Source organism: Cynara cardunculus (assembly GCF_001531365.2).
Source record: "Cynara cardunculus var. scolymus isolate 2C chromosome LG 3, CcrdV1, whole genome shotgun sequence".
Lineage (NCBI taxonomy): Eukaryota > Viridiplantae > Streptophyta > Magnoliopsida > Asterales > Asteraceae > Cynara > Cynara cardunculus.
In genome coordinates this window covers 3,093,147-3,112,892 of record NC_037530.1, presented here as the reverse complement: position 1 = coordinate 3,112,892, position 19,746 = coordinate 3,093,147, and the positions used below count along the sequence as shown (strand labels likewise).

The 19,746-nt window shown below is 34.5% G+C and overlaps 1 protein-coding gene across 1 annotated transcript; it reads left to right on the top strand.

The window, feature by feature from the left end:
- Nucleotides 1-10,976: 10,976 nt before the first annotated feature.
- Nucleotides 10,977-19,439, top strand: LOC112508613 (auxin response factor 5-like). The gene is made up of 13 exons (XM_025113285.1): nucleotides 10,977-11,064; nucleotides 11,920-12,032; nucleotides 12,645-12,743; nucleotides 12,835-12,891; nucleotides 12,990-13,142; nucleotides 15,022-15,106; nucleotides 15,274-15,364; nucleotides 15,593-15,757; nucleotides 16,093-16,215; nucleotides 16,416-16,491; nucleotides 16,806-17,735; nucleotides 18,546-18,736; nucleotides 19,187-19,439. The coding sequence occupies exons 1-13, from the start codon at nucleotides 10,977-10,979 to the stop codon at nucleotides 19,335-19,337; spliced, it is 2,322 nt and encodes a 773-aa protein (XP_024969053.1). The 3' UTR covers nucleotides 19,338-19,439.
- Nucleotides 19,440-19,746: the final 307 nt, after the last annotated feature.

Sequence of the window (19,746 nt, the reverse complement as noted above, 5' to 3'; positions counted from 1 at the left end):
TTCACATGGATCAAGTTTTAGGGTTTCAGAGTATCCAAGTTGGTTTCAGAGATTGTTTTGGAAAAACTATTTGAACAACCTAATCTAATGTTTGCGCTTTGAAAAATCTCAACCCAACCCAAAATGCGGGTTCGTCGGGTTGAAACTTTGTTTGTTATATCATTTTACAGTCTAGTTAAGTGTTTGTGTTTAAACAATGTAAAATCAAAATGATAACATACAAAAAAGATTGACAAACTCAAAAAAGAAAGTTGAAGGTTCATGCAAATAAAAAAGAAAAATTACGGTTGATATTGTGACATGATTTTGAATATAGCTAATTATGGATTGGTCTAATGTCTGATGTATATATATATATTAATCAATAACTTAAAAATTATATTCAATTTATAGCATAGAAGTGCATCAGGTTCACATAATCCTAACCCAATTTCAACCCAATAAATATGGATTGACCTAATTTTGTATCAACCAACGTGATTATAAAAAACTTTCTCAAACCTTCTTGCATTGCTCAACCTGTATTTCAGAATCCACACATCTCTAAGTCTAGGACCTAATACTAACACTTTCAAGTGATTGGCTTATCTGCGTTGAGTTAAAACTTCAACTCGACTAACCAAGCTCAAGAGTTAACAACGATGGCAACACCTAAGTGTTGGTTACTACTCTTAGGTTCGACTCACACCCACACCCACACCCAAAGGAGTGCTTAGCTGATACTTAAAGTAAAAAAATTATAGTAGAAGAAAAAGAAATAGTTAAAAGTTACTTGCATAGATAATAAATTACAAACTATCGCTATTGTAGCGAGCATTGCTAAAAATTTAAGACTTTACAATAAATCACAACCACAACTATATAAAATGCAGAGAGAAATATATAGGAACAAAATGAAATAGGCGTGTTTCACTTCTGTCCCATGAAACAAAGTGAAACAAGTCTATATTTTACTAATATACCCTCAAAATAAGCCTAATTTTTTTTTTCTTTCTAAAACATTAAAAATATCTCATTCTTTATATTTTATCCATTATTTAAACTTTATTTATCGTATTTTATTCTTATTAAATTTCCAGTTTGTTGTGCTCAGAATATTATTTTTATACGTTTTTATATGCACGAAACAGTAACCTATTTTCATAAACTTCTTTATTATAGTATAGTACTTTCAGTTTTTCTTATTACAACAATGTATTTTCAAATTTTTTTTATCAAGGCACTGTAGATTGAAATTTTTTACTTATTATAACATTGACTAATATTTTGATTTTTTAATTACTCATTATATCAGGTTTCCATACCACTTCATTGTCCATATAGGTTGTCTACATGTACTATAGCTGGTGTGACATTTCTCATTACAACATTGTATTTTTTAAAATTACTTTATTATAGCATTTACCAGTTCTTTTTATAACATTGTACTTTTAATTTTAATATTTTATTATTTAGACATTGTACATTTAATCAACATGTTTACCTAATGGATGACCCATCGTTGTTTGTTCTCTCTATTGTCCATTGTCACCGTTGACCCCTACTTTCCATCTCCCTCTTTGTTTTGTTCTTTCGATCCTCCTTTTCTTACAACAATTTAATGGAGGGCATGTATACATATAAAAAGGATGGAAAATCAAAAAATGCAAAAAAAAAAAAAAGCGACATCGATGACAGGGGTCAGTGGCAGCGATGGGCGGTGATAGAGAGCAAACAATGATGAGGCGATGAGGGGTTTGAATGACGTAGATTGGGAACTGTAAAATCGATTTAAGTTTTTTTTTTTTTTTTTTTACTTTAAAACCTTTCTAGCTAATTTCATGTAGCTTTTTGGGTTAAAAGAATGTAGGTAACAATTTTTAAAAGAATGTAGTTTTTAGGGCTTTAATCATTCAAGATAGGAAAGTTTAATGGTTTTTTCATTAAAAAAAAATATTAGCAATTAAACCATTCAAAATAGAAAAAATTTAATAATTTTTCATTCAAAAAATAATTTAGGACTAAACCATTCAAAACTAATGATTTTTTTATTTAAAAAATAAATTAGTAACGAAACCATTTAAAATAAAGAAGTTCGTTGAGTAAATTTTCTCCCCTTTTTTAAAGAACAGTTCTGATCGTATATTTTGAAAAATTGTGTTATTAGTACATACAAATAGAAGGTTGAGTTCACGTGAGATAAATTTGTTTTTGTGAGATCACATTTTTATAATTGAGACTTCACAACAAAACATTTTAAAGATAAAAGAATCTGAATCTTCACAGCAAAAACATTGTAAATGTTAGCTTCACAATGTTTTGTTGTGAAGTTTCAAGTGTAAAAATATGTTCTCACGAGTTTAAATAAAACAAACAGATCTCATTAGTTACGTACCTAGGATTTTAGGTGAGCAAGGTTAGGGGTGCTCAAAATACCCACCAACCCGACCAACACAACCCAAAAAAACTCAACCGAGCTAACCCGATACACGATACAAAATTAGATCAATCTGCATCCATTGAATTAGAATTTTTTGAATTCAACCCAATCCGATGCACTTCTATACTATAGATTTAATATGATTTTTAAGTTATTGATTAAGGGGGTGTTTGGGATTGCTTATTTGAAACGATTTATCATTTTTCTATAAAAGCACATACCAACTTATTATAAGTCAGAATGGTTTAACTTCTTCAAAAGCTTCTTATTACCGATTTAGCACCGGTATAAGTTGTTTATCCAAACACTCAAAAGTGTTTATTGGTGTCACACAGTAATAAGTCAATAAATTGTTTTTATAAGCAATCTCAAACACCCCTATGATATATACATTAGACATTAGACCAATCGATAATTAGTTATATTTAAAATTATATTACAATATCAACCGTAATTTTATTTTCTTGTTTACATGAACTTTCCACTTTCTTTTTTGAGTTTGTTTATTTATTTTTTATATGTTATCTTTTTTATTTTATTTTGTTTAGACAAAAACACTTGGCTAGGTTATAAAATAACATAGCAATGTTTCAACCTAATCAACCCAACCAACTCGCACGATTTGGGTTAGGTTGTATTTTTTCTTGGGTTGGGTTGGGTTTGAGATTTTTCAAACCGTAAACATTAGGTTGAGTTGTTCAAATGTCTTCAACCCGACCAACCCAACCCATGTGTAAACCTAGCAGGGGCACAAAAGAAACGCTTAAGATAAATTTGTTAAAGTAAAAAATAAAATTTCATTAAAACGATAAAGTAAGGGGCCGTTTACCAAACATTTACCCGGGTAAGTGCTTACCAAGTCAAATTACCTTACCGGATGAATATGGTACGGACCAAGAATCTTAGTCGGTAAGAGCGAGACAAAGACCAATAGTCTTACCCGGTAAGTGAGAGCGACGACTCTTACCACGGTAAGTGCTTACCGTGTAAATTGTTACATGCGATGTCGTTTTGGTTGACTAAAACTTTACCCGATAAGCAAATAGTAGTGTTAAATTTTACCGATAGCACTTACCGGGTAAGTATTTGATAAACGGCCCCTGAGCTGCTTGATGTGTTTACAGTTTGGTCCTCTATCTTTATGTTTTTTTTAATTCGTGCATATTTCACAAAAACTATACCTCCATGTTTGAAAATGAACAAGTTTTAAGTTCGCCCCTTCATTTTTAAGTTTAGTACACCTTTTACCCCTTTTATTTCTCAAATCTCTCGGAACACCTCTCAATTTTTAACGGGTGCATTTTTCGTATCCTAAAAAAATTTACCTTACGGATTTAGATTAAGTAGGTGCAAAGGGTCCCACTCTCTATGTTGTAGATCTGTATGAAGTATTTGACAAAAACTCTTAAAACTCATTTTTTATGCATTAAGTATTATTTATTGATGCATGTTACTTAAAATTCAAGATCAAATAAATTGGTTGTATGTACAACTTATTAAAGCTTCATGTTTCAATTCGTATAACTAATTGTAGATAAACATAACCAAATATTGGATAAGCATATCATGTTAAATATAAAAAAATCTAAAATGTATTTTAGAATAATTATTGAATTCTAACAAAATAGTAATTATTATCTTTATAAAAGAATGATATTAAAACCAAAATTAAATCACTCCATTATTAAATCTGAATTAAATTATAATAAAAAATTGATTTAAAGAAATTACACAAAGAAACACGAACTTTTAAAAAATAAAAACATTTATCGTTTTTTCAATACCACATAAAATCGTATTATAACACCGACGGAGACAGAATAAAACAATAATTAAAATAAAGATGTATCTCGTTGTATTGTATGAATACTCTTCTAATATATTTATAAATGACTTGTAATTGTAATATTCAAATATTAATTGAATTTAATAAAAAAATTATTTAAAATATCTTAGAAATATGAGGAGAAAATATTAGTTAGAAATGGGTAGGCAGGAGTTGAGATTGCGGCGAGTTTTTAAGGGTTCAAGGCCGGCTCGAATCTCGTGCACCCGAAGTCATTCTCTTTTTAATACATCTTAGATTTTTATTTTATTTTTTTTATCAAATTAATTTATAGATTAATGTGAATATTAAAATGAACAAATTAAAGAAAAATCGACCAGTGGATATGCTCTACACACCTTATTAATTGGGTGCCCATCCAACTTAGGAGGCGTTTACTAAACACTTACTTAGTAAGTATTTATTGGACAATTTTTTTTACCGAATAAATATGGCAAGGGGTAAGAATCTTACCCGTTAAGAGCGATGATAAGAATGAAGAGTCTTACAATGTAAACAATGTGTATCAACGTCTATGCAATGGTTATCATAGTGGGTATCACAACGTTAATGATGTGAACACGTAAACAGTGGGTATCAACGTGTATACAATGAGTATCACAGTTAGTATCATAACGTTAGTGTTGTGAACACGTTGTAAATAATGGGTATCATAATGTGCATATTGTATGTATCTTGGGTATCACAGTAAAGATCGTTTGTATGTATTTTTTAAACAGTAGCGATGCTTTTAGGTATCACATTGTGTATCTTGTGCTTACATAGTATTCGCCTGAATAAGGTTCGTCGGAGAGAGCAAAGAGATAATATTTCTACAATACCTAAAATGTCTTTTATTTAAAATTTTAGGTCAAAATTACCAAAAGTATTAATTTTCTAATTTATCATTTGATTTGCGTTTGAAATTTGATCTCACGATTATCACAAATTACTAAGTTTTTCGTTGAATGACCCTATATATACATATATAGACTCCTTGAAATTTGCCTCCATTAACACCATTTTCAAAGACCAAATGGTATTTGACCTAGCGTTATATGAGTCATTGGCCTCCAAAGAGTCCAAAGGTTCAAACCTCACAAATGTGAGGAGCATGGACGGACCTGATGTGGTGGCATGGGTGGCACGTGCCACCGTATTATTTCGCCGCCGAAGGGTAAAAAATTTAGGTTTGTTAACGGTGCTATCGTATCGTTTTAGAAGGTGCTACCGTATTTCCCTGAAATACAAATGATGCAACTAAAACCCAAACAAAACAAAGCCCAAATAACCAAAACCATAYTTTTTGTAATTATTTTTGGGTATATATTGACCGTTTTCAAAAGATGAAGACGCGTCGGGTACAAGTTTAGGAGTTGTTTATCGGTACTTAGGGCTGTAAACGAACCGAACGAATATGAACGGAAGCTTGTTCATGTTCGTTCGTTTAACTTAACCGAACAAACGAACAGTAAATGAACGAAAATCTTTGTGTTCGTGTTCGTTCGTTTAGAAATAAGGTGTGTTCGTGTTCGTTTATGTTCGTTCGTAAACATGCGAAACGAACGTAAACGAACGAACATAAATAAATATTATTTGAATTCAAAGTAAATAAATAAAAGATGATATATTACACTTAATATATAAACGAACGAATATAAACGAACATAAACGAACGGTAAATGAACGAACGAGACTCTTGTTCATGTTTGTTTGTTTAACTAAACGAACAAAAAAATAGTTCATGTTCTTTCATTTATTAAATAAACGAACTTCCCGCCGAACGGTTCACGAACGGTTCGCTGAACGTTCGGTTCGTTCACAGCCCTATCGTTACTATAAAAACCATATTTTTTATAATTATTTTTAGATGTATATTATACCATATTAATTATATGGTGCCACCGTTTGAAAATTTTTCTGGGTACGTCCCTGGTGAGGAGAATGTATGGATTTATTTGTTCTATTTGTCTTATATAAATATTATATACTTAAAAAAACACCATTTCCAAAGCATTGGAAATGAACACATTCATGAAACTGTTATTCAGAAATTTCATGTTAATACGCATATACGCAAACCAACTGCAAAGTTAAAACGGTACCATATGAATCGAAATCGTAACAAGAACGGAAGTCGTTGTAGTTTGGAGCTTCATTACAATCCTCCGTTTGATTGGCATTGATTACACCCGTTTGTTCTTACTTCGTCATCATAATTGACAATTTGCATAAAAATAACAAGTGTAGTTGTAACAACATATCCAATCAGCTATATTATTTTAAATTTTTTGAAGATTAAATAAAATTTTGTTTTAACAAGTGCGCTAAACTATGAAATTTATACATATAAAATATAGAAAGAAAATACAATTTACCTGTTAAAAATACTCTAAAATTTAGGCCTTGTTTGTTTTTTTGAAAAAAAGCTTTTATCAATCTCTTATGTCTGATTCATTAAAAGGCATGGTCATTTAGACTGTTCATTTTTTTTCTAAATTTTTAGAGGCACTTATGTGTAATTGTTTTATTATATGGTAAGAAATAAACCAACTTTTTATTTGTCTCTTATTATTTTCCAGACCCTCATTGACTACGTTTTCAATCGATTAACCTTAATTGATTTTTTCTCTCTATCGATCCTTACCAAATGGGTCATCATCTATCTTAATTGAATTTAAATGTGTTAAGTACCGTCAATGTCATACTTTTGTTTAAATGAATGTTACTTATATAATAATTTTAGATGTAAATTTCGTAATAATGATGAACAAATATATGAAATCGTATAAATTTAACAATACAATTTTCTGATGGGTAAAATAGATAATTTAAACAAATTCAGATATTTATCATTTACAAAAACAAATAGTCTTATTGGTTTTGCTTTTAGAATTTAATACCACCTCTTATCGATCAAAAATAAAATAAGATTTCAGACTTCAACACCTTTTAAAAAAACAAACAACATCTCTTTAAAAGTGTTGGTATTTTGTAGGTATATTATTTTTAGATTTTTTTTTTCAAATGAAAATGGTTATTTTCAACTGCCATATAATTATAAAATATTAATTAATATATTATTTTTGGCTTTTTTAAATAAAAAGAAAAAAAAATTAAAACCACACCTTCACATAACATTGTAACCTTGGTGGGTTTGGTTCACATTTCTGATTTTATGGTGCTTTCACCTAAACCCACAGTTGACTTTTTGACCATCTTTATTTCAGACTATTTTATATTAAGAGGTTATTTCTTATTGGAAAATAAAATAGAATTAGAGGTTTTTTTTTATTTTTTAATAGTTTTATTAAGAGGTAATTTTTAAATCGTTAAAAGTGAATATTATTTGACAAAAAAATATATATTTATTAATAGTTTTAAAATCATCTGAATAATTTTGTATCTTGGGTATCCCTTAATCATTCAACACCTTAATTTCATTTAGAATAATTATCAAACAATTATATTTCATTTTACATTATATCATAAAAACATCTTAACCATTCTGATCACTTAATCATTCTACATCAAACTATTCAACAACCGTCAAACAACTCATGAAATTAAAAATATAAATAATTTTTTGTTATTCTAAAGTAACCTGAATGAAAATTTAAGGTTTCGAAAAAAATGCATTCATTATCTATACTATATTATAAAACATTTGATAAAAAAACTCTTAAAAACAATTTTTCATGCATGAAGTACTGCTTATTAATGCATATTACTTAAAATTTAAGGTTACAAGTAAATTGTGCATAAGTATAACTTATTAAAGCTTCATGTTTGAATTCGTGTAACTAACTGCAGATAAATATAATCAAATAGAAGATAAACATTGCATTTTAAATATAAAACATCTAAAATATAATTATAATAATTATTGAGTTCTAACAAAATCATTATCTTTATAAAAATTATATTGTTAAGTCAAAAATAAATTACTTCGCTATTAGACCTAAATTAAATTATAATAAGATTTTGAATTAAAGAAATTGTACAAAAAAACGAGAACTTTTAAATAGTTAATTTGGTATTAATATCGATATATTTTTTTAAAATTTTATAATATTTTAAAATTTATTTTTATTCAAAAGTAAAATTATTATTTTTTTCAAAACCATATTATATTAACATAGACAAAAAAAATAAAACGAAACACTAAAATAAAGATGTATCTCGCTGCATTGCGCGAATATCCTTTTAGTATTATATAAAATAAAACAATTTTTTTATTTTTAATATCATTAATTATTGGTTAATAACCAAACACCCTTTAAATTTTGTATAAAATAAGATGGTTAAACATGGATAACAAATAATTAATAATTTATTTAATATTATTTAAATATTAAGATGAATACAAACACTGTTTAATAACTTAACAAAAAAGTTAGTAAATTATTTAAACAACTACTTTAATTTAAAATATATATAAAAATTTAATAAAAACATACCAAATACAATTTATTTATTTTATTTTGATATAATTTTCTGTTTAAATATGATAGAAAGTCTGAACTGGTTCTCTTCATAGTTCAACGTGTTCTAATTCAGTTTGTTCATGGATGAACGCACAGTTTTAATTAAACATGCAGATATTATTTTAACTGAATTTCATACCTTTGGCCTTTGAACGCGAAGAGGACAGACTTGTCCACTTTTCAGAAAACCATGATCGAACCTGATATCAAAATCAATAATGTCAGTAGAAATCAAACCCATAATTTACAGTTATTGACATGTTTAACCATTTGAGGGCAGATATGTTGTCTTCTAATTTCCTTTTAAATTTAATCACCTTTATCTGAAAATGCATCGATGTTAAATAGTTAATCTTTGATACAAAACAATCACGGTTCATATGTAGTTGGGTGTTATGGGCTGTTTATTTACAGTTTAATGAGCTTAATTGTCTGAACAACTTATTTGCTCAACCTTACAATAATGTTTCTTTACAGCTTAATCGTTAAGCCGTTGAACCAAAATTGTTATATGGAATAAGGATCCCTTAACTTGTCACCATTAAGCCACCTCAAAATAAAGTTAATATTAGAAATGCCCTATAGATAATCCAATCCTTTCTTTTTTGCTAAGGGTGTTGACGGTCTTACTTGGACAATTTAAACCCCCCCCCCCCTTTCCCCCTGCGAACCAAATTGCTAAAGCGGTTTTTTTTCCAAACCGAGTAGTTTGGCAGCACGTAACCAAACTGGACAACAAAAGACTGTTTGGTCTGAACGGTTTAGACGGTTTGTTCTATTACAAACTTACAGTAAAAAAAAAAAAATATAACACCCATCTCCAAAATTAAAAAAAAAACATGAAAAAATTAAATAATCCACCAACAATAGTTGAAAATTTTGGGTAAAAATTGAACAAGTTCAATAACGATTTAGAATTTTGGATTATGATTTTCTTTTTGACAGATTCAGATTTTGTAGGTATAGGGACGTGAAAAATATAGAAGTAAAAACTAAAAACTTAATGCATTCGATGAAATTTTTTTAATTGAGTCATAAGAGTTGAGTTACAACATGTAAACTAAATATAATTAATATATTTGTATTTTAGCGAACGGTTCGGTCTAAATTACTCAAAACAACGTTCAAACTATAGAACAGAACGGTCCGCTAAACCGTTCAAAGCATAAAAACAATCCGATTTAGGAGGTGTTTGAGATTGCTTATTTGAAATAACTTATGTTTTTTTACAAAAAATTTTATCAACTTATTATAAGTTAGAATAACTTAACTTTTTTAAAAAATTCTTATTACCGGTTTAACACCGATATAAACTCTTTATCCAAACACTCAAAAATACTTATTACCAATATCACACCAAAATAAATAAATAATTCAAACACCCCTAACCGTATTTATTAAAGCCCCTACTTTCATGTCGTTCACCATCCATCTCCTCTATATTTTATGATTGGAGATGTATATAAAACATAAAAAACCATTTCTTTATCACAATTTGAACCTGCAAATGCGATCATACAAACGCAGAGGGAGTGCGTATAACAGCAAACAGAACAGCATTTCATGCTCTCTCTCTCTCTCTAAAAGCTTCTCTCTGTAGGGGCTTCCAAGCATTCTCAACGCACAAAGAAAGAGGGAGGAGAGAGAGAGAGAGAGAGAGTTTTGTTTGTACGTGGAGTGAGAAAGAATGAAATCAGTATGATGATGACCACTTTCACAGAAAGGTGATTGTTTTCCATGGCGGACCCTAAAAAAGATACTCGTATTTTATTAAAGACACCACTCAATAAAACAGACCACTCTTCTGCTTTGATACGCGTGCTTTGATGCAACAAACAGCCTTTTTCTTTCTCTTTCTCTTCCGCAATTGTTGTTTCGATTAGAGAAGCTTAGCCCCACTTCGAATTTTGCAGGGTTTTTTTGTTCCTTGGTTTTGGATTTTTGGGGCATGCCTTCTTTTCAATCCGATTGTTCTCTAGATTCTTCTGTTCTTGCCACCAGATTCTTCAAAACCCTTGTTTTCTTTCACTTGTCTTCAACCAAATGCGTAGTCATCAGTCATCACAAATGGGGTTCTTCAACAAGTAAGAATCTCAAGTGGGGTTGTTGGTTCTTTGGGTGAAAAACTGAAAAGCCCATTTGTTTTGAGGTGGGGTTTTGGTCGATTTTACCCTTTGTGGAGGAAATCATTGAGATCTTTATTAGTAGATGATAATTGGGTGATGGGTTTCTATGGAACTGTGATATGAGCATCATCATTGAAGAAAAGCTCAGATCATCATCAAGTGTGAGCAGTGAGATGAAACTGTTGATGGAAATGCAGGACCATTGTGGTTAGTTTCTTTAACTTTGCAGACTATTTTGTGTGTGTTTTTAAGTATGTATCAAATAAGCAAAGGCTAGAAAACCATTTTTGGTGTTCAAGAAATCTTGCATTTCTCCTTTATGTTGGTTCTGTGATCAGAGGTTCATCCCAAACAAGTCTGGTACAGTTTGAAATACCAAAATGATATCACATTTACTGCTACACAAGATTTTTGACGAGCTGGTGCACCTTTACGGTGATCAAAGGCCTGCAAATTCGTCTCATGTGTTTTTAGCCGAATTCCATTGTTTCCTGGGATGTTTTTAAGTTTTTTGGTTGATGTCGAGAGTCTTTTTCGGCTTTTTGGTTGATGTCCCGTATCATTTTGTTGTATACAACCGTGTATATATTTTGAAACTAAGATGGCACCGTTAGTTTTCCATGGTAGAGTTGATTTGCATGGTTTTTCTCCCACCTCAGGCACAGGTTCGAATTCCTTCTATGTCTATGTTTTTAGTTTTAGTTTTAGTTTTTTGCAACAAAAGACTCGAATACAAAACCTCACCTACAAAAAACAAGAACTAACCAACAAATAAATGCTGATTTTGTGAAAAATATCCATTTCTTTGTTTCTTATAGTCAAATAGTGCCACCACTTGAAAAAATTCCTAGATTCGCCCCTGCAGCAGCCTGCCGAATATATGTTGAAGAACCCACAAAGGGTTCCACAAGAATTGAATGTTCTTATCATCTTCTTATGGTGATTAGGGTTTCTTTTGGGGTTTAGTTGATGACATTAGTGGCAGAGGGAGAAAGGGATAGTTCTGTTTTGCTTTTCTTGTAGTATATATGTGAACAGTTTTGTTTTCATTCCAAATTGTAGGGGTAAAAAGGGCAATAAATTCAGAGCTATGGCATGCATGTGCTGGGCCATTGATAACTTTGCCACAGGTTGGGAGCCTTGTTTATTACTTCCCACAAGGACACAGTGAACAGGTTTGGTTTACAAGCCATTACTTTCATTTCATTGTACTTATTGTCGAATAGATTAACCATTTCTTTATTCTCCGATCGTCTAAAAACAAAGATCTTGTTGTTTCAACCACAAGGGTGGTGCCTGATTGGTTTGAGCTTGGCTCCAAAGGTCAAAAGTACCAGGAGGTTCCATGTTCAAATCCAAGGAGGAATAAGAATCCCCTCGTGGCCACGGAGGTTCAAATGCTGTGACTCCGGGCTATCTGCAAAGCAGGTGGTCGCCCTAAGATTAGTCGGCTCGCATAGCGGGTTGGATATCCAGGGTTAATAATAATAAAAAAAGATCTTGTTGTTTCTTTGACAATTTCCGATCTTTGGTGGACGAATTGAACCCAAATGAACTCCCAAAAGAGAAAGAACTGATCTTGTTGGATTCCCATTGTAGGATTTGAACCTTTAGGACCCATTTGGTTTGTAGGGTCTGTCACTGGATTCCATTCCGATCCCAGTCTGGAATGGAAATCCAGGACCCAAACATGAAAATACGTTGCAATTTGTGCAATTTGTCCAAAATGGTTTACATGATACATGTTTTGCTATCTGCTAGCTAATGTTTCAAGATTGGTTTATCAGGTGGCGGCCACGACTAATAGAACCGCAACAACGCAAGTTCCTAACTACCCGAACCTTCCTTCCCAGCTGTTGTGCCAAGTTCTAAATGCTACCCTCCATGTATTTCATCTAGATTCATACGAAACCCGCTTGTTTGTTTCTTCGGGGTCCACTTTTCGTCATTCTTGGTTTTCTTTTTTTATTTAAATAGGCAGACAAAGATACCGATGAGATCTATGCCCAAATGAGCCTTCAACCTTTGAACTCTGTAAGTTTGAGCAACTATCGAAAACTAAAAAACCTGATTTTCGATCAAGACATGATTTTCCGTTACTAATATGATGGACCAATGCACTTTCGGTTCAGGAAAAAGATGTTTTCCCGATAACGGATTTTGGAACGAAGCCGAGCAGACATCCAAGTGAGTTCTTCTGCAAGACTTTGACCCCAAGTGATACTAGCACACATGGTGGCTTCTCCGTGCCTCGTAGAGCAGCAGAAAGGCTCTTCCCTCCATTGGTAACGTTTCGATTTCTTGGTTTGCATTGGTGCGTTTAGTACGTAGGCAGGACAAGGCATAACAACCGTTAAAAGTATGTGTTAAGACATAACTGAAAGGACAAAATATATAAAATGACTAATTTATCCTGTGGTTTGTTAAAGACATAACTGAACAGACAACATATAAACCAACCCCTCCTCCCACGGCCACTCACCATCTCCGCCGAACCAGCCCCACGATCACCCATCGAGGGCTTCATCAAAGAGAACACGTCGGAGGTTTCAAACCGAACGGGTCGAACCAGCCCCACCCTCGATTCCACTAAATCACCCATCAAGGGATTCATCGATTAAGGTTTGATTCCACTACAATTGCTCCTCCTCTGGAAGACTAGGGGAGTTGTAAGGGGCTTCGTCGATTAAGCATCTCCGGCCAACCCTTTCTGCCTCAAGCATCTCCGACCATCGACAGATGAAGAACATATAAAAACCGTGAGGAATCACCAAAGTCCTCCGGACCAAAACCTACTGATAAAGCACAAATCCAGACCCTGGCCCTCGTCCCCAACCTCCCCTCGTCGCCTCTTATCTGTCTTTTTACCTTAACTTTCTATGTTGCTGCTGTTTCTGATGGGTCTAAAAGTCCATAACTGCCAAATGGGTTCTCAAAATTACAGATGGGATTTCTTCTCCAACACATATTCGGAACCAAGATTATGTTGGTGTAATCAACAAAAATGGAGGTTTTGAACTTGGAGGCGGAGATGACGCAAACCATTGTGGAGTTAAGGTGGTGGTGGTGGTGGTGTTGAGTTCACCGGGGGTGCAAATTGGGGAGGGGGAGGGATGGGGTAATTTTGAGGTCTGGATTTTTTTTGTGTGTGAATGGAGTAGGATCGTGTGTGTGGTGGTGGTGGGTGGAAAAGATGACCGGAGGAGGGGATGTGGACATGTGGTGGTGGCCGGAAAAGGGGGCCGGATAGTTTTTGGTTTGGGTTGTTGGGGTAAAAATCGAGGTGGGGAGTTATTAAATAATTAAATTTTGTTGTTTTAAAGTTAAATGTGAGAAGGGTGTAAAAAGACCAAACTACCCCTCACTTAACGAGTTTTTTCAACAGCAGTTAGCGCCAGGGACCAAATCCGGTCGTTTTTTGCATATCACAATGGCAAAACTGTAGTTTCAAAACTGTAGGGACCAAAAGTGTTAATTTGCATACCACAATGGCAAAACTGTAGAGATCAAAAGTGTTACAAACAAGAGTGACCGAATTTGTAGTTTACTTTAAAATAATATTTTGAGGACAATAAAGTGAAAGTTTAAATAGCATAAAATACAATAAATAAAATTTAAAGAATGAATAAAATGTAAATAGGGAAGCATATTTGATTGTTTAGAAAAGAATTATGTTTTATTTTGAGGTTGGTTCCACCTTGTTTCGTGGAGTGGAGGTGGAACACGCCTGTTCCACTTTGTTCCACATAAAAGTCCTGCCAAACATGGAATAGTAATCTTTGTTTTGTTTTGTCCACTCCAGCGTACCAAACACACCCTTAGGGTGTGACCGGTATGCTGACTGGACTGGACGGACAAGAATGAGGTGGGTGGGTGAAAGAATTCTAGAAGGTTTTAAGGTTTTAATTTGATACGAGTAGTTTAGTAATTTACTAATCTTGTATCATATTTCTAATTTTTGTTCCACCTATTTTTAGTGGGATTGGCGAAAAAGCATTTTTGTCCCGTTTAGGTCCTGTCCTTCCCTAGTCTAATGTAGAGCAAAATGTGTCCAAACGTGAGACAAGAAGTTTTTGCAATGACTTGTTCCATCCCGTCCCACGTACCAAACGCACCCTTAGTTATTTGACAAGATCGTAGTTAGAAATCGTCGACTTCTTTCAGGATTTTTCAACGCAACCTCCGACTCAAGAGCTTATCGTCCGAGATTTGCATGAGAACACCTGGACATTCCGGCATATATATCGTGGTGAGCATGCCTTTGTTCTTAGTACATAATCCGAAAATCTGAAAGTTTGATGGCGTTTTATCTATTTTGTCGAAGTAGATTACGTTTAGGTCCCGTCTTCGTATAAACATTAAACACGTATCTGTAATCTTACCAGCATTTGTTCGTTCTTTATCCTGTTTCCGCAGGGCAGCCAAAGCGGCACCTTTTGACCACAGGTTGGAGTATGCTTGTTGGTGCGAAAAGGCTTAAAGCAGGCGATGCCGTTATATTTATAAGGTGATTACAAGTTAGTTCTCGTTTTTGTTGACTGCATTTACATCGAAGTGGTCCATTAAGACCATGTTTGACAACCATAAGCTAGCTTTGTTTTTGAGCTTATTGAAAAAGTCTCGTTTGGTAAGCCATAAAACTAGCTTATAAGTGCGTTTTTTTGAAAAACTACTTCAGGTTTCAATAAGCTCTAGGGGCTCACACCGTGTATCTTATACATGTATATTATGGCAGGGATGAAAAATCACAGTTATTGTTGGGAGTTAGGCGCGCAAACCGTCAGCAAACAGCTTCACCGTCATCGATTCTATCTGCTGATAGTATGCACATCGGAGTTCTTGCTGCTGCAGCTCATGCCGCTGCTAACCAGAGTCCATTTTCAATATTCTACAATCCGAGGTAGCTCCCTATAGCCCGAGTTCATCGATTCTAAATATGCCTTGTAGGTGCCATGCGGACCGCATACGAAGCGGTATGCGGGACATGTTGGAACAAAAACTTGTCCCATGTTTGGTGCGACAAGACACGACTGAGTGAGACAAAAATGCATTTTTTCTGTTTCACTAAAATAGGTGGAACAAAAGTAAGGAAGGTGATACAAGATTCGTAAATTACTAAAGTACCCTTGTTAGATTCAGCCCACCTACCTCACTCTTGCCTGTTCAGTTCCTCCACGTACCAAACGTGAGAGCCAAATTTCCCGTGTGTTTAGCTAATTACTATATTATTTTTAGGGCTTGTCCTTCGGAATTTGTCATCCCATTGGCAAAATATCGAAAGTCAGTACACGGGATCCAACTTTCAGTCGGTATGAGGTTTGGAATGATGTTTGAAACCGAGGATTCCGGAAAACACAGGTATATACAAGTAAAATATCAACATCTGGCTTTTGTTCATATCTTTCTATATATATCTATTTTGTCTCCGTGTGGGGCCGGTTGGGGTTGTCGGTAATCAACTTTTTACCCAAATATCTATGTTGTCTTGAACTTGAAAGCCTTTTTCATATTTCCTGAATCTGTTCGGATGTGAATCGATTGTCTTGTTGTTTATGTAGGTATATGGGCACAATTACTGGTATAAGTGATGTGGATCCGTTAAGGTGGCCGGATTCTAAGTGGCATAATCTCCAGGTTTGATAGTGTATCATTTGGAGCCTTTTTTCAGAGTCCCACGTCAGCTAGACTTGGTTATTCACTATAATAAAATCGGGTTTATAAGACGCCAAAAATGTCTGTCTTATGAAGCAGTCTATTAGGACATTTAGACATATTTTGCGTCCTATAAACCCGATTTTATTGTAGTGATTTATCCTCTATATATATTTCTCTCCTCAATGACTGTTTTAGAGAGTAATTTAATGGGGTTCCACATATTCTCACAGTTTTGTCATATTTATGGCTACCACCAATGTTACCATCAAACTCACCGTAATTCTTGATATCAGGTGGAGTGGGAAGACCCGGGGTGTGGTGGTAAGCGAAGCCGAGTGAGCCCATGGGATATCGAGACCCCGGAAAGTCTATTCATTTTCCCGTCTCTCACTTCAAATCTTAAACGACCCTTCGGGCATGGCTACGTAGGAGACCAAACCGAATGGGGCAATATGGTGACCCGACCCTTCATGCGGGCCCCAGAAGCTATAAATAGCCTATGGTCAGAACAGCTGATCAAGATGTCAAGAAAACCTCAAACTGTTAATGGTATGGGATCCGTCTCGCCGGTTATCCAAGAAGCCTGTGCTGCTAACCGAGCTCCGTTACAAGAGGCAAAGGCGTCGATCCTTGCTTCATCGGAGACGGTAAAATCAGAATCTTCACAGCTTACTTCTTCTGATGACGACAAGCTTTCTGTAAAACCCGCCATGAACCCTCCAAATCTCATAAACGAGCAGCCTATCGTTAACCAGCTATCACCACTTGATTCGAGCCTGCTCAATGATCAGCAGTTTGTCTCTCCAGAGCTCGATCCATCTCTTAGCGGTTTATTCCCTTATTCTTCCATCGGGGAGGAAACATGGGATCCGCGTGACGATATCTATGGTTGTCTCAATTTCGAGTGTAGTAATGGGGGCAGCACGGTTGTTGATCCATCAGTCTCAAGCACAGGGTTGGACGGTTTTTGTGCTCCGAAAGCCGGTGCTTTCCAAAATCCTTCAGAATTTATAGTTAACAACAATTTGTGTTCGAGCCAAGATGTTCAGTCGCAGTTCACATCATCTAGCCTCGTTGATTCGCAAGCATATACTGTGCAAGAACTGCCCGATAACTCGGGTGGGACCTCTTCTAGCAACGGAGAGTTCAACGGCACCGGACTCGTGCAGAATAGCTCGTGGCACCAAGTAATCCCCCCTCCGCGTGTGAGAACCTATACGAAGGTGAAAATTTCCGCTTTCTTATAGCATACGCTACAACAAAGTGGGCTTTTTAGGTGTGATTTCGCGACCTAATAGAGTACTTAATAGAACTTAGAGTAAACCACAAATTTGGTCCCTGGGGTTTGTCGAAAATAACACTTTTCGTCCTTGCAGTTTTAAAATTACAAGATGTCCATCGTGGTTTGCAAAAATGTCTGGATTTGGTCCCTCTCTCTAACGGCTGTTAAAAATTCCGTTAAATGAGGGGCATTTTTTTCACTTTGTCGATTTTTTTGTCTTTTACTCAATCAAAAACCACAGAGACCGAAATCATAAAATCGATTTTGATCAGGTAAAAAACAAAAAAATGGTAAAATTACGAAAATGTCTTCATTTAATAGAAAATTTTCACGGACGTTAGAGAGGGACCAAATCTGGACATTTTTGTAAACCATGATGGTCATCTTGTAATTTCAAAGCTGCATGAACAAAAAGTGTTATTTTCGACAAACCATAGGGACCAAATATGTAGTTTACTCTATATTAGCACTTTTTTTGATGGTCAAAAGTGTCCTATAAAAATACTAATAAGACAGATATATACCGTGTCATATTAGACCGCCAAAATGGTTGATGGAATTTGTTAGGTCGTCTAACTTCGTTTTCATAACTTGCTATAACGTCATTGTATAGGACAAATAATTGTTGGTTCGGTTTTGAGTTCGTATGTATAAACACACGTATTTGTTTCCTTGCAAAGTACGAAAGATGAATACGAAAACTTTTCCCGTGTTTCTTGTGAACGGTTTCTTTCTTGGGGAGTGCCTGCAGATTCAAAAGGCAGGATCAGTTGGAAGATCTATCGATGTTTCGAGTTTCAAGAACTATGACGAACTGTGTTGTGCAATCGAGAGGATGTTCGGGCTCGAAGGCCTGCTTAACGATTCAGTAGGTTCTGGTTGGAAGTTGGTGTATGTAGATTTTGAGAACGATGTTCTTCTCGTTGGCGATGATCCATGGGAGTAAGTTTTATTATCGCAACACTTTTACATAAGCCGTACAGGTGTTTGATTCTATAAAACAGTCTAGAACACTTGGGGGGCTTTGTTAGCAACTTAATGAGCTTAATGGGACTCGGCTTATTCGGTCAACTGTAAATGACTATTTGGTAGCTGCTTAAATGCTTAATGATATAGAAAGTGACTTATTCATTAAGATCTTTATGCAGAAATCCAAGACTCTTTCCAAACCTACGCCTCCGAATTAAAAAAGACGCTCCTTCATCGATAAAAAAACTCTGTCAATCTATACCGACAAATTAATTCACATAAACAGTTTTATCCATACAGGATTTAATGGAAAACCAACCAAACAGCCCCTTACGCCTTTTATAAACCCGATTTTGTTCTTGAGCAAAAAACACGATGATATTGAACAGTGATTGGGTCCTAATCTTGATGGCCTAAATGCAGGGAATTTGTCGGGTGTGTTCGATGTATCAGGATTCTATCACCGTGTGAAGTTCGGCAGATGGGTGAAGAAGGAATGCAGCTTCTGAATAACAGCACGGCGGCATTGCAGGCATTAATGACGGTCCGACACCAGACACCGGAGACTGCATGATCCGACGGACTCGAAGACCATTGTAATATTAAGACCGTTTGAATTGAATGGCGATTTGTATGTTTTATCAAAGCTTTGTAATACGAATATTGGTTTATTGATGCTTGATTTATAGCTTATAAGATCAATCATTTTCACATGTCATTTTTTTTATTAACATGGATATACAACTCGTTATGCGAGCCGATTAATTCCAGGGGACCACCTGCTTTGCAGATAGCTCGGAGTCGCCGTATTTGAATCTCTGTGGCCACAAGGGAATTTTTATTCCTTGTTAGATTTAAACCTGGGACCTCCAGGTACTTTTGACCTTTGGAGTCAAGCTCAAGCCAATCAGGCACCATCCTTACCCACTGCTGAAAACAAACTCTTTTATCCTTCTAGATAGAGAGACCGGTTCTTGTCTTGA